The sequence below is a fragment of the Gymnoscopelus microlampas genome, assembly GCF_963454915.1.
Source record: "Gymnoscopelus microlampas genome assembly, chromosome: 10".
NCBI classification, from domain to species: Eukaryota; Metazoa; Chordata; class Actinopteri; order Myctophiformes; family Myctophidae; genus Gymnoscopelus; species Gymnoscopelus microlampas.
In genome coordinates, this window is record NC_139947.1 from 39,345,524 (window position 1) to 39,361,438 (window position 15,915).

General features: G+C 43.5%; 1 protein-coding gene across 2 annotated transcripts in view; it reads left to right on the forward strand.

The window, feature by feature from the left end:
- mtcl2 (microtubule crosslinking factor 2) overlaps window positions 1–15,915 on the forward strand; it is a 108,121-nt gene that overhangs the window by 57,702 nt on the left and 34,504 nt on the right. For both annotated transcript variants that reach the window (XM_084068122.1, XM_084068123.1), the window contains exon 5: window positions 13,194–13,256. In XM_084068122.1, the coding sequence (XP_083924248.1) occupies window positions 13,194–13,256 (63 nt within the window). The remainder of the gene's footprint in view (window positions 1–13,193; window positions 13,257–15,915) is intronic.

The following is a 15,915-nucleotide window of genomic DNA, read 5'->3' on the forward strand; positions in this document are numbered from 1 at the left end:
GTCTGACTCCCTCTCTCTCTCACTCACACACACAGACACACACACACAGGCACGCACGCGTGTGTACACACACACACACACACACACACACACACACACACACACACACACACACACACACACACACACACACACACACACACACACACACACACACAGAACAGATGGAGGGAGCCTGCTTATTTACTGGAAGAGCAAAGTGTGTGTGTGTGTGTGTGTGTGTGTGTGTGTGTGTGTGTGTGTGTGTGTGTGTGTGTGTACTCATTAACATATGGCCTCTCTCTGTGACTCCATGGTAACAGTTGTGAGCTACTCAGGTGTCCGCATTGAGAAAAAACACAGAGATGAAGGGAGGGGCAGAAAGGGCGGATGGATGGAGGGATGAGGGAGAGATGGAGAGGCAGGGGAATACCTTAAAGGGATACACGTCACTTTTTAAACGGGCACGATAACTAATGTATAATATACTGTATTATACTATAATACTACAGCATAGTGAGTGAGTATACTATATTATAATACTATATACCACTATAAAAACATGTTAGTGTTTTCAACAATGAAACTTCTGCATTTCAGATTGATTTTGGAGTCCTAATTTACAGGGGAAATGTTCAAATGATTTGTACGGTATGAGCCATTACTCTAATCTAAAGGTTCTTTTATAATTCTTTCATTTCAGAGGCTCATCCAGTTGCACCTCATCAGTTGTTCATTTCCCTCCAAATGATCCTGAAGCGTCACCCAGAGAGGAATGCTCTGCTGTTTACTGTTGTACTGGTGGTGTTTCTGTAGATAAGACTCACCTGGAAGCATGGAAATCATTTCATTACTGGAACACGAGAGAGAGAGGAGGGGAGGGGGCAGAGCTAGGGTAACCTAGTGAGAGGAGCGAGAGAAGGAGACAGAGAGTAGAAGACTATAACAATAGAAAGACAACAGTGAAAGATAAAGAAGATATAAAGGGAGAGTAGAGAGACTTATACATGTTAGTTATGAGTGATGATTAGTGTTTGATCATAAAGAGGTGAGATCATCTCATGTTTCTTGTCCCCTCTATAAAAAGATAATAGAGTCTGCACACTTTTATGGTGTGTTCTCGCTTCACTCGAATGAGATTATTGATCGCTATACTTGCACACATTTTTTGCTATAATATAACATACTACATCAGAACTTCATCAGGATAAATCAGGAAGTGGGAGTACAAGAACAGGTCAGGTGTATTCACTTGACATAATAATAATCAGAAGATAGTATAATGCACACAATTTGTTGTAGTTTTACTAGTCAAGTTTAACAGGGGGCACTTTCCTCAATAGTTGCACAAAAATACATAAATGCATACAATCCCAGGAAACAAACATTAGTTAGTAGTTGTAGTTAGTTAGTTAGTTAGTAGTTGTTATTTAGTAACACGGTCTTGTTAGTACTTTTCATTGGTTAAATATTTATAAAACCCACAGACAGACCCACTTTCAACCTGCCATACATTTTTTGGGCCATGTCATAGTAGGTGAAAACGTCCAAACATTTTCAAACATACAGAAAGCTCACATTGGCTATTTTCTGTATTTTTGCATGACACTGTCACGTGTCGAAGTATAAAGGGTATTTATCAAAAATATATGGAGCTACAAGGTTTCTGCCCGACAGCAACGATATGTCATGACAGGTGTGTATGTGACATTAATAGTCATGAGCATATACATGTAGAGCATGGGAAGTGACCCCTCTTGTCCTCTCATATTTCACTTCCTTCCTCCCATCATCCATCTCTCCCTTCATCCTTTATCCATTCCTCCCTGATATTCTACCCTTTTTCCATCCCCCATTTTACTCTCTTCTTTCTCTCTGTCCTGCTTTGCATTTTTATCCTTTCCTGCCTCCTTCATTCTATGCTCCTCCTTTACTTCCTCTCTCCCCGACCACCTCCCTCATCTCTCCATCCCTTCTTTCCTACTTCCATCATTCTATTCCTCCACTACTCTGTCCTTCACTCCCTCCCTCTCACCCTACCTACTGTATACTCTCTCTCTCTCTCTCTCTCTCTCTCTCTCTCTCTCTCTCTCTCGCTCTCGCTCGCCTCTCGCTCCTTTCATCTATTTATGTTGGCCACAAGCTGCCAACAGGGTGCCTTGGCGACAGGCTGCTGAAGCCGTTGCCGCGGTAACCTATTCTGGTCTGTTGCTTGCCAGTAGTGTGTGTGTGTGTGTGTGTGTGTGTGTGTGTGTGTGTGTGTGTGTGTGTGTGTGTGTGTGTGTGTGTGTGTGTGTGTGTGTGTGTGTGTGTGTGTGTGTGTGTGTGTGTGTGTGTGTGTGTGTGTGTGTGTGTGTGTGCGTGCGTGCGTGCGTGCGTGCGTGCGTGCGCGCGTGCACAGATAAAGGATGTCTATGTCAATGGGCTCATGGACGTATCAGAGATTAAGACATGAAATATTTACACCCCTCGATTGTCTACCTCTCTCTCCTGTCCTCTTTGTCTCTCTGTCCATCAATCGTCTCTTTTCATCAGTTCCAATCTCCCCCTTCTCTTATCCATACTTATATCCACGTTTATATGATGTTCTTTTGAGATTCCACCCCCCCCCACACACACACACACACACACTCATACTTTTATAATGTAAATTATTGTTTAACTTTAGTGAAATAAGTCTGACTTTACTGTGATTTTTATCCTCAATTGACTTTTTAACCTTCTTTGTAATGTATGTTGGTTGCAAGCACTTCAATAAATCAAATCAAATATAACCCCCCCCCCCCATATACTGTACACACACACACACACACACACACACACACACACACACACACACACACACACACACACACACACACCCTACTACACCATAGTCCACACTAGCTGTTGTTCCACCTTGCTGGGTTCATCTTGTCACTTAATCATTCTAATGATCACTTCCCAATATCCCTCAGATTTTCACTGCTCAATATAATTCAAATTATCACTTCCCAATAGCATTCTAATTGTCACTTTTCAATATTATTCTAATTGTTACTTTTCAATATCAAGCAGCCGCAACTCTCAATATCATTCATATTATCATTTTTCAATATTCAGATGATCACTTAATATAATTCTTAAGTTAACTTGGACAGCAGTGACTGTGATTATGATTTGAATCAGAAAACAAAGGATTTTGCCTCAGAATGAGATGCAGTGACACCTAGGGCTGCATCGTATTGACAAAGAATTGGCAGTACTGATATATCAACCAATATATTTATAAACCAATCTTTGAAGCACAATATATTCCTTTAGATGTTTTTTGGGGAATCTATTGATTACTGAATTGTATTACATTGGTGAAGTATTATATTACAGGGAATCAATTCAAACTGTACACTGTACACTGCAGCATCCCTGGCTAGTCCATTTACATCAGTGGTTCTCAACCTTATCTGGATCTGGGCCCACTTGAAAATCTCAAAAGCATTTGCGGCCCACCCATCTGACCACTTAACACGGCCATGCTAGGTGGTCAGATGAATGGGCCGCATTGTTTGTTTTAAATAATCAATCAATGGATTGTGTTATAATTATTTTATAATTAAAATCTTAGTGTTTCTTAGTGCCCAATACCCCAATAACCTCACGGAGCATCAGTGGTTCTCGGCCCACAGGTCGAGAACCACGGATTTACACAGGTAGATGGACATTCAGGATTCTGCGGTTGAGGGGTGAACACAGCGGCAGTAGGACCCTGAGGAAAGTAGAAGGAGGCATGTGTGGAGGAAGGAAGGGGGAGAGAGAAGGGGGAGGTCTGCTGATGAGCTGACAGGCACTTTAGAAAACACACACACACACACACACACACACACACACACACACACACACACACACACACACACACACACACACACACACACACACAGGCGCACACCTCCTATTGTTGCTCCAAGCTAATAAAACGAAAACACACATAGCCTTTTCTCAGCCTGTTGTTGCAGCTTTATTCAACTTTTAATACACACACACACACACACACACACACACACACACACACACACACACACACACACACACACACACACACACACACACACACACACACACACACACACACACACAAACACACACCAGCTTACACATGCATTCCACAAGTACACACATGAATTATTCAGATCAGTAATAAGCAGACAGTACACCATACTGGTGTCCATTCCCCAAGGTCACCTACTAACATACTGACACACACATGCATGCACGCACAAGCGCACGCACGCACACATGCACGCACGCACACACTTCTATTCCAATTTGAAGTCTCTGGGACGGCGTAGTGGTTTTAGTAACAAAGAACAGCTACAAATCCCTTCGCTCCCTCCCTCTCCTCCATAACTCCTTACCTCCTTCTCTCCCTCTCCCCAAACTCCCTACCTCCCTAACCCCTTACCTCCTATATCTCGTTCCTAACTCCTTACCTCCTTCTATCTTTCCTCCCTAGCTCCCCACCTCCTTCTCTGTCTGTCTGTCTGGCTCTCTCTCTCTCTCCTCCCTAACTCCCTCTCTCACTATTCCAATCCTTCTCTCCTCTCCTCTGTTGTGTGGATCTGATTTCTTCCACTCAGCCCTCCTGCCATCCTGTAGAATCCAAACCTCTCCTGGGTGCGTGCTTGTGTATAATATTTTAGGACCCAAGCAAACAGAGGCAGCTGGGTGCTATTGTCTCTGTAGTATATAGACAATTGATATGTCAATATCAACTACTGGAGCAGACATAGTGGGAGGGGGGAGGTTATGAAACCGGTAGAGCATAAAAAAAGAAGGAAATACACTGCAGGAGAGAGGGCAGAGGGAGGTGAGTGGAGAGCTACCTTTAGAGACCAGAGACAATGACAGAGACAAAAGTGTGTGTGTGTGTGTGTGTGTGTGTGTGTGTGTGTGTGTGTGTGTGTGTGTGTGTGTGTGTGTGTGTGTGTGTGTGTGTGTGTGTGTGTTCCCACCATAATGCAAGGCATTGAGAGCTTGTAGATCTGATATTTTCACTACTTCTTAAAAAAAACATCCATTTCATGGAATTTCTTTGATTTCTGTATTTTATTTTGTTAAATTCTTTAGAAAAATGTTTCATTTCGTTTTTAATTTATTCAAAATAGGAACTTCTTTTGGTAGAAAAAAAAGGGATATTTACCATAAAAATATGTCCGCAACCCAAAGTTTTCCCTGTTTGGGAAACATTGTTCTACAGATTACTGGTCTCATAACCATTCTCTCTACATCACTATGCTGATACAATGCTAATTGAGCATTCACTCTGTGCAGATGGCATACAGGGTGGCAGGAGGGCGTTTGACATTGTTTGACAAGCTTTCAAACATCGTATAGAAGAGGACGTTCAGCTGTTACAGCAGCAACATACAGATACAGTACATAGTAAATCCTTTGTGTTCATTTAACTCTGAAAGTGTACAAATGTAACCAAATGGACCCATAAGGGGTGTTCCGAGTATATATATATATATATATATATATACTGTATATATATATATATAACATTGGACAGGAAACATCGTGTAGCTATGACATTACCAAAATTAATCATTTTGTCATGAGTCAATATCATCTACTTGATATTCTATTTGTGGGCAATCTCTCTTCCTCCATCACTCTCTCTTTCCTTCTCTCTCTCTCTCTCTCTTTCTCTCTCTCTCTCTCTCTGTCTCTCTCTCTCTCTCCGTGTTGAGGTCATGACCTTATCTATCAGAGAGGTTCCAGACATTAGGTTGTTTATCTTCCATCTCTCTCCTCTTCTCCTCTTTTCTCCTCCTCACACTGTCTCTCTCCATCACCCCTCCTCCTGGCAGCTCTATCCTTCCATCCGTAGCCCCCTCCCCCCCCCCCCCCACTCTTTTTACATCTTTCTTTCTTTTTCCTCTCTCTGGGCTTCTCCTATTCTTTAAATTAGGGATGTCCCATATTACCGGCCTCCCGATATTATCGTCCTGTAATTCTTTTTTTTTTCTACATTTTTAAAAATAAGTTACAGGAGTTCTTACTGTATGGTGTGTGTGATATGAAATGTGAGTTTACCATAATCACAGTAATCCTTATTCCAGGCCTTTGGAGAGAAATGAGACAACATTCAGTCACTTTCAAATTAGAGCACTGCTGAGGGCAGGTGTGTGTGTCTGTGTCCAGCTGACGCTTGTTGACGCTCGTTAATGTTCTAGGCATCAAGGCAATTATGCTTCTGCACTGTCAAATAGGCCAACATCTAATCTAAGATTAGTGGGACTCATTCAAATGACCACCAGTGAGTCCTCACTTTATTGAAAACCTAACAACATCACTGTATTATATTAGATGTATTAGATATTATATTGATATATTATAGCTGTTTTATTTTATTAGATATGTGATGTTGTTACCTGACAATTAGTTGACTTTTGGTGGAAAAAGCCAGTATATATCGGTATCGGTTAATATCGGTATTGGGAATGAGTAAAAAAGTCAATATTGAACATCCCTACTTTAAATATTTTTTGTCTTTACTCCTGCTTCTATTTCTATCTTCCCCCCTTCTCTTCACTTCTCATCTTCTCTTTTTGGTGACAACCTTTCTCCCATTCTCCTTTGTCTCATTTTCTCCATCCTCTCTCATCGTGCCACCAACGGAGACAATGAAATTGCGAGAGTGGTTGTGTGTATGATGCGTGTGCGTGTGCACGTGTGTGTGTGTGTGTGTGTGTGTGTGTGTGTGTGTGTGTGTGTGTGTGTGTGTGTGTGTGTGTGTGTGTGTGTGTGCGTATGTGTGACAGAGAGATTATGGTGCCTCTGTCTGTGCATCTATTAATGGGCTGAATACATAGAGGGTTTATGGTGGCGAGTCCACCCCACTCCTCTCATCCATCTCTCTCTGTCTACTCTGTTCTCTCCTGTTCTGTTTGGCACCTCAACCTCACCCTGTCCTGTGACTGTTCTATGTCACTGAATGAGTTCTGTTCTGTTCTGTTCTGTACTGTTCTGGCCCTACCAGGGGGTCAAGGTATAACCTCACAGAATGTGTTATTAATAAAAGTCACTAATACAATATTGCTGTGTCACTAGAAATGTCCTACATAAAGCTGTGTTTCCACTGGAACACTGGTACCTAAATTGCCAGCATGGGCTTTTTACTTTCCTTGTTTATTTGGACAACAATGCACATTAATGAACACTAAAACATGGTTTACCGGTATGTAATTGCATAGTACACGAGACGAGACATGATTAAGTGTGAATATGCCAGATTTAGCTTAAGCTAATTTCCAATCCGTAGTCCCCAAGGCAGTGGTAGAGTTGTTCCCACATGCCCTCCTTCATGGGTACGTTTCTCTGCTGTATCTCTGCTGTAACAGTACTTCTCTTTATTCTGAATCTGTACCTTAATATAATTCCTAACTGCTGCCGCTGGCGACTGAATTCCCCCCATGGGATCAATAAATGTCTATCTGTCTATCTAAGTACCGTCATGTGATGAATAGAGAGGTGTCTATGTTAGCATAGGATACTATAGGGGATATTTGGGGAAGCTGAAATGTTTATTTGGCACAAACTGAAATAATAATGTCCATCTGCAGGCTGCCAGACCAGCTCTCTCTCTTTCTGAGCTCTCTCACTCTCTCTCTCTCTCTCTTCCTAGTCCCTCCACAATGTACTGAAAGGAGTTACGCTACTTTAACTTGCTTCATAGTTGGGCACTCCATGCAAATACATTTTTCACCTTTCTCTTAGTTATGTCAACATTGCTCTTAGGAAGCAGTTTGGCCTCGGTTACAGGCAGCCTCGCTGTCTCACACACACTCTGCTCTCTCGTCACAGTAAACACAAACATGCTCGCTCTCCCACTACTTCCTACTACCTCTCGACCCAACCTTAACTGACACACACACACTTTCACTTTCCAGCGAATTTCTTACACCAACATTGTTTTCATGAATCATTTTGTTGATAGATTGTCTCTTATGTAACCATTGTGATGACGCACTGTCATGATGGCACCGATAAGGTAACGCTTTGCACTCACGTGAAAAAATGTAATTGCTGCCATTTCAAGCGAGTTGGAAATGGAATGGGGTTTAATACGGATTCAAGAAAGTGCTTTGCAAATAAATATGAGCCAGGCAGCCTTTCCGGAGAGGAACAGAGTGCATTCAGTTTTATTCTGTCACCACTAATGAGCAGAATTGGGGATTTTATGGGAAACCAAGCCCTGTTTCTCTGCTGATTTTATGAGTGTGTTGTTTTCCCAGGCAGCAGGAGAAGTAGCAGCAGCAGAAGTAGTAGTAGTAATAGTAGTATTATTACTAGTAGTAGTAGTATTAGTAGTAGCTTCAGTTACAGACATAACACTGACGGTCAGACACTTGACCATTTAGCTAACTAACTCTCACATTCTCTCCCCACCGGAAGGACGTTGTAGAGCCTTCATCCTACTCCTCCCGCCCAACACTCCAGCCCATAGGAGTATGTTTATAGTGACAAATATCACCCTCCCCGTCCGGCTACCCTCGTATAGGCGCTCGACAAAGCTGGATGCACCGCGGTGGATTTGAACCCCTAACCCCCTAATGTTCGCCCATTATGACATGCCCAGGGACGATAGGGTTCATGTGGTTAAAAGCGGTTGGCTGTGTACAGTTAACCACGTGATATACCTGGCTAGCAGTGCAGAAGAGTAATGGAAAGAAGCCAGAGGCCGTTTGTTTTAGTCCATTTCATACTCATCCATGTGCACTTCCCCCTGTAATGACTGGTGGGGTGAGGTACACAGTGAACTGAGAGCACATTTAATTTCATTGATCCCACACACACACACACACACACACACACACACACACACACACACACACACACACACACACACTGAAAGCAATCTTGCTCCTGAGTACATACTGAGTGTGTTTTAACCTGTGTGTGAGATTGAGAGAGCGATTATCTGTGTGTGCCTGTATAAGTGAACGTGCTGTGCTGTAGTGTGTGTGTGTGTGTGTGTGTGTGTGTGTGTGTGTGTGTGTGTGTGTGTGTGTGTGCGTGTGCGTGTGCGTGTGCGTGAATGTACTGTACAGTGTGTGATGCGGTGCTGGTGAGTTTCATGGCTGGTTGCATCTCAGATAGGGTCAGATGGAAGACCTAGAGAGTTGATGCTGGTTTGTCTTCTCATCCGTGACCCAGGAATGACAACATCTTTCTCTCCCTCTCTCTCTCTCTATCTCTCTCTCTCTCTCTCTTCATGTCACTGTGTGGTTTCAACTTGTTCTCTGACTGTCTCTCCCTCTGTCTGTCTTTCTACAATTCTCTTCCTCTGTCTCCTCTACTTTCTCACTCTGTCTGTCTCCCCTTTCCTTCTCTTTTTGTCTCTCTCTCTCTTTCCAACCCCTCTCTCCCTGTGTCCTATCTGTCCACTCATCCAGTCAAGTGGAATAATAGACCCCTTAATAGACGACGTTACACTGATAAGAACCAGTATGCGCGAGCAGGCCGGCACCAAATGAAACCCATTTTGTCAGGTCTCGCTATAGGACACAAGAGGAGGTTGAATGAACTGAAACCAGCGCACTCCAAAACAATATGTTGGGAATTGATTGCATGAAACAATCACCTGTGCGTCCAGTCTCAATGTTGGTAAACAAATAATTGGTCTATATGTCCTGCATTTATGTGTCTTCCATCCATGTCTTTCAGCTTGTTATTATTTACCCATTCTACCCCCTGCAGAACGTGTGGGGGGGGGGGCTCTTATTGATCTTGATGTTTTTCTTTAACTGTCACACTACCTCTATCCCCAGTAATGAGGGCTGGAAACATGAGAACGGGGAAATGAGGAGGTGTGTGTGCGTGTGCGTGTGCGTGTGCGTGTGCGTGTGCGTGTGCGTGTGCGTGTGCGTGTGTGTGTGTGTGTGTGTGTGTGTGCGTACATGTTTGTGTCTCCGCCACATCTACAGTGTGTGTCTGTGCATGTCTGTAAAAGAGAGAGTAAAACTTTAAAGCAATGGTTCCGGTCCCTTAAACATCACAGTAAAGGCTGAGCATCCATAACACTACAGCATAGATTTAGTACCACCACCTCCACCACACTGTCATAAATACACAGAGGATGCATGTCTGTGTCTATCCACAGCACAGGAAAGTGACGCTGCGACGCGTGATGCGTGTTGAGCTTGTAGATCTGATATTTTTAGTTTGCGACACTTGCACACAATTAAGCATAACTCTGTGAGTGTGTGTGTGTGTGTGTGTGTGTGTGTGTGTGTGTGTGTGTGTGTGTGTGTGTGTGTGTGTGTGTGTGTGAACTTGTGTGTGAACTGACCACCGCATTGTGCATGTATGAGTTTGTGTAGTGTTTTGTGTCAGGGCTCTTGAGTCGGGACTTTACTACTAAAAAGAGACTGATACAGAATAGATGAAGTAAACACATGAAAATGTAAAGAATAATAGATTTGATTTTTGTATTTGCTGTGAAGGAGAGAAGTTAAGTGGAGAGAGAGGGAGGAGGAGAGGAACAGACAGAAAGAGAATGGAGGAGAGAGGAAAATTTACAGCTCTTAGATAGTATTTGGAGAATAAACTGGAGAGAGAGAGAAAGAGAGAGAGAGTCGACAGAGAAAAGGACACAGATAGTGCAATGAATGACCTTAGATGACTGGTGCATTGTTAGCAGATCGAGAGATAGGGCGTTGGAGAGAGAGAGAGACAGAGATAGAGAGTGAGAGAGAGACAGCGAAAGCAAGAGTAGGAGAGAGACAGAGAAATAGCGAGAGAGACAGCGAAGTGTCAAATAGTGACAACCAGAGAAAGAGTTATTGTATAACGAGAGAGAAGATCGGGACACTGTCGTGAAAGAACAAAACATAAGCTTTATTTGCGTGTGAAAGAAAAAGAGACAGAATCAGAGACAGAGGAGGGGAAGGTCTTTTCATGGTGAAAGAGAGAGCGAGACAGTGAAATAGAATGAGAAAGAGGGGGACAAGTGAAATGTATTGCATAGTAACAGTGCATTATTGTAGAGTGGACAGAGAGACAGAGAGAGGGGTGGACAGAGTGTACACAGGAGTGTTACATCAGCCTGTTATTGCCCTCTGAGCGCTGTGTGGGCGAGGGAGATCCATTACAGTACTGTAAGAGAGAGAGAGGGGGAGAGAGAGAGAGAGAGAGAGAGAGAGAGAGAGGGGGAGAGAGAGAGAGAGAGAGAGAGAGAGAGGCTGGAACAGGGGCCAGCAGAGAGACAGCTGAGAGGAGAAGACAGGATGAGAGAAACATGAGAAGTGAGAGAGAGAGAGAGAGAGTGAGTGAGTGAGAGGGAATCAATCTACACGTATTGGTTATTTATCATAAGACACTTAATATGCCAACCATTTCTGTGTAGTGTTTTGATAAAATATGTTTTTAGCTGCGACCACGTTGCCAGTAAAAGCCTCTCAGGCTGTCTGTCCAAAAACTTCTAACACGACTAAAATGTATTTGAATTTAATCAATCTGAGAAATATAGGGGGGGGGGGGGGGTAGAGGAGAAGGATGGACAGAGTGTGGAAAAAATGTGATCCATTCGTCCTCCACATGCAGCCAAATGGGTCAATGATGGAGAGACTGATCCAATAGTTCAACTCCTGCCAGAATCAATGGTTCCACTATGAGGAGGCTCTATTGATCTACTGAGTGGAGTTTAGTACCATTAACACACGGCTTTGAGCTCACATCAGCGGGTCCTAAAATGGGTAGGGGTGTATGGCCAAAGGAAGGAGGGACGGAGGGGACCAGTTGGAGAAAGACAGACAAGTAGTGAGAGAAAGGATGAGAGGAAGGGAGGGTGAGAGAAGGAGTATATGGGAAAGAGAGTGAGATCTGTATTTATTTATTTATATATTAAGATTGTTTTGTTTTTCATTTCAATTTCGATGTAATGTGTTCAATAATCACATTATTTTGCAGAATCTATAACGCTTACAGCAGATAAGATGAGCAACTAGAACGAATACCTCAATAATACTTAATTGCCTGATGCAGTGACATCAAACGCCCTCGGCCTGCATGGTGGAGATAATTAACTAATTAATTAAATTAAATAAATACAACAGTCATTTCTTTCCATCTGTCTACCTCTCATCCCTCTGTTTTCTACAGTGCATGTGTTGTTTCTTTAGGTAATCTATCCATCAAAACAAGTTTAATATGTCTGCCTTTCAGCCACTCAATAATGCCACTCAGATTATCTCCTTCACCTCCATCTGTTCATCCCTCCATCCTCCCATATTTCTTGCACTCCTCTGTCCCGCCATCCTCTCTCCTTCTCTTTTGTTGTCGGGGTTCATGGCAGAGAGAGTAGCCAGTTTCCATGGAAACGGACAGAGCCAGATGAGCTTAGTTACTTACACTGCAGCAACACGTCTGTCCCCAAGACTGTGTGTGTGTGTGTGTGTGTGTGTGTGTGTGTGTGTGTGTGTGTGTGTGTGTGTGTGTGTGTGTGTGTGTGTGTGTGTGTGTGTGTGTGTGTGTGTGTGCGCGCGCGTATGTATGTGCGTGCGTACGTGTACAACTGTGCATGTGCGTTTGTGTGGGGTGTCTTTGGGTGAATTTTAGAGTCATTAATAACACTTTTATAGTCCGATCAGAGCTTACAGTATCTCCCTCTTCTCTCTCTCTCTCTCTCTCTCTCTCTCTCTCTCTCTCTCTCTCTCTCTCTTTGATGTATTACCTCTCCTCCACTCTGTTTCGTCCCTCTCTTCTCTTCCTTTACACCTCTTAGTCTCTTCCTCTCCCTCATTCTCTCTCCCCCCTCTTTCTCTATCTCGATGTTTACATTAGGCCAGCCAGCAGTAATTCCCCGCCCTATATCAGTGTCACCATGGAAATAAACATATCCATAGAGATCATAAACATTGCCATGGCAATGGCAGTTCAGAAAGGACGAATTGTGTGTGTGTGTGTGTGTGTGTGTGTGTGTGTGTGTGTGTGTGTGTGTGTGTGTGTGTGTGTGTGTGTGTGTGTGTGTGTGTGTGTGTGTGTGTGTGTGTGTGTGTGTGTGTGTGTGTGTGTGTGTGTGTGTGCTCTCATACTAGTAGACAGTAATCCCTGTGATTCCCAGGCCCGGCGGACCTTTGCAGCATACAGTATCACTCCCGCACTCTGTTCCTTTTAACAACAGTCTGTCTATCTTACTAATGACATTTGTGTATTTGTTTTCTGTGTTTCAGAGCTCTCAGAAGAAGAGGGGAGCTCGACCTAACAACAAACCAGACAAGAAGACATGCACACAGGTAACACACACACACACACACACACACACACACACACACACACACACACACACACACACACACACTCACACGCACACGCGCACACGCACACACACACACACACACACACACACACAGATGCACAGTAACGTCCACTACTAGTGAAATGAATCAATAAAGACCGCTCCAAAACTACTGAGTCAGCACTCCAGTCTACAGGCACTACACCTGGAGCGACCGACATCGATCTAACAGAGAGAGAGAGAGAGAGAGGGAGACTTGAGAAATTGATATTGTGATATTGTAAAGAGCAAGAAAGGGGGGGGGGTGCTGAAGTTGGAAGACCAAGATTGATTGAACACAGGGCAATGGAGAGAGGTGGTGGACAATAACTATATACATTTATTTTGACTTTTTTTGTTTTAGAGTATTAGTTTGTTTTAGTTTTTTCTTCTTTTTTTTTTACTTGACATGACTTTCATTCCTCTTCTTTCTCTCTCTCTCTCTCTCTTTCTCTCTCTCTTTCTCTCCTTACCTTTCTATCTGCCTGCTGGTGGCGCTATAATAGGCCAATGTTGGAAGCCAATCTTACCCAATCTTACCCAATCAGGATGGAATATTAAATATCTGACAGATCTGTCTTGATCACATGAATATAGAGATACTGTGTACCGATTTGCGTGATGCTTGGACAAAATCTGTAGGGGTAATTGTTTTGTAAAAATCGGTGTGTTGGTGGCGCTATAACAGGCCAATGTAAAAGATTTGGGCCACTGGTTCTGTGCTGGCCTCCAGGGAGTGTGTGTGCACACTGCACAGTTTCAAGTCAATCTGTCCAACGGTCCACAGATGGACCAGCTGTCCACAGATGGTCGGATGGACGGACAGACACACACACACACGCACGCACGCACGCACGCACGCACGCACGCACGCACGCACGCACGCACGCACGCACGCACACACACACACACACACACACACACACACACACACACACACACACACACACACACACACACACACACACACACACACACACACACACACACACACACACACACACACAGGACACACAGATGGACAGGGGCGAATACATGTAGTCTCGGCCACGCCTTCGGCCTGGCGGAGACAACCAAATGTACTTTGTAATTTGTACTTTTGAATACTTTAAAAAGTATTTTTTACTCTTTTTAACATATGTATTTACTTGAGTATATAGTCCACCACTGCTCATGATTTATTATTTCCATTAGACTAAGAATAATTTTTCACCCTATGAACTTCCGCTAATTATGTGTCTGTGTCATCCCCCATGACGTCTGTAAAAGCCACTAACAGCTGACTGGGTTGGATGTTTGTTCCTATGATCTTCTCTGGTGGTTGAGTTTGATTTTATAAGAAACCTCAAAAGAACACAACGTGACCATGACCTCATCATGTGCTGCTTTAGCTTGAAGCCACAAGTTGGACTGATAATTATTATTATTATCGGTCCAATCCAGTGTTCGAATCCAGTAAAAAAAAAGTGCAATACATTAAGTATCAATAAATGTTTGAAGTCACAACTTGGAGGAGGGAAGGGGGAAGAGGGCTATAAAGAAGGCATTTTGCCCTTTTTTACAACTTACATGGTTGACTCAAACTGTCATGTACATACTGAAGGTTGGCTTAGACCTGAACTGACACTTCTACTGTCGCTGCTTGCATGCTTGCCTGTGTGCGTGTGTGTTTCTGCCACTATCTATCAGTCTATACACTACCTATAATACCCCCCCCCCCCCCCAACCCAAAGAGAGCCAGTTCAACTTTGCATGTGTCTGTGTGTGTTTACATCTCTCCTTAGCAGAGCAGGACAGCTCAGAGCTGAGATGTCACCTATACTTTACATACATCTTTCCATACATCTGTGTGTGTGTGTGTGTGTGTGTGTGTGTGTGTGTGTGTGTGTGTGTGTGTGTGTGTGTGTGTGTGTGTGTGTGTGTGTGTGTGTGTGTGTGTGTGTGTGTGTGTGTGTGTGTGTGTGTGTGTGTGCGTGCGCTTTATTTGCCCCATTTCTCACCCTCCATGTGTCACTGTCTACATGGAGTACACCTTAAGTGAATATATGTGACGTTAGCTCAGTGTTTGACAAATAGTGGTTCTGGACCCATTTCTAGGCTGCAGAATATCACTTTTTTGTTTCCTAAATGTTTTTGGGGCGGTGTAACCGCCCCCTATAAGTGAGGTTTGGACACTGACCAATCCTGCACCGTGATTGGCCAATAGTCTACAACGCAGTCTACAACCCTAACCCTTCCACAGTCAATGCAAATCTATACTTTTGCAAAGTCAGCCAATCACATTACAGCTAGTGTCATCACCACTAGCTGTAATGTGATTGGCTGACTTTGCAAATTCAGGACTGTGATTGGCTAGCGAAACACATGACACATGTGCAGCCCTATGAATAGCAGTATGGAAAAAACAGTTCATTTTTTTTTTAAGTGAGTCATTTTGTGATGACCACACACCGCCCACTTCACACTGGGTGTGATTTTTAGCGGCGCTAGCCGCTCTATACCTAAAGGTATAGAGCGGATCCTGCTCTATACCTGACTTTGTCCGTGTTCACCGTCAACGCTCTGATAGGTCAGACCCGTCAACGCTCTGATTGGTCAGACCCGTTAACGCTCTGATT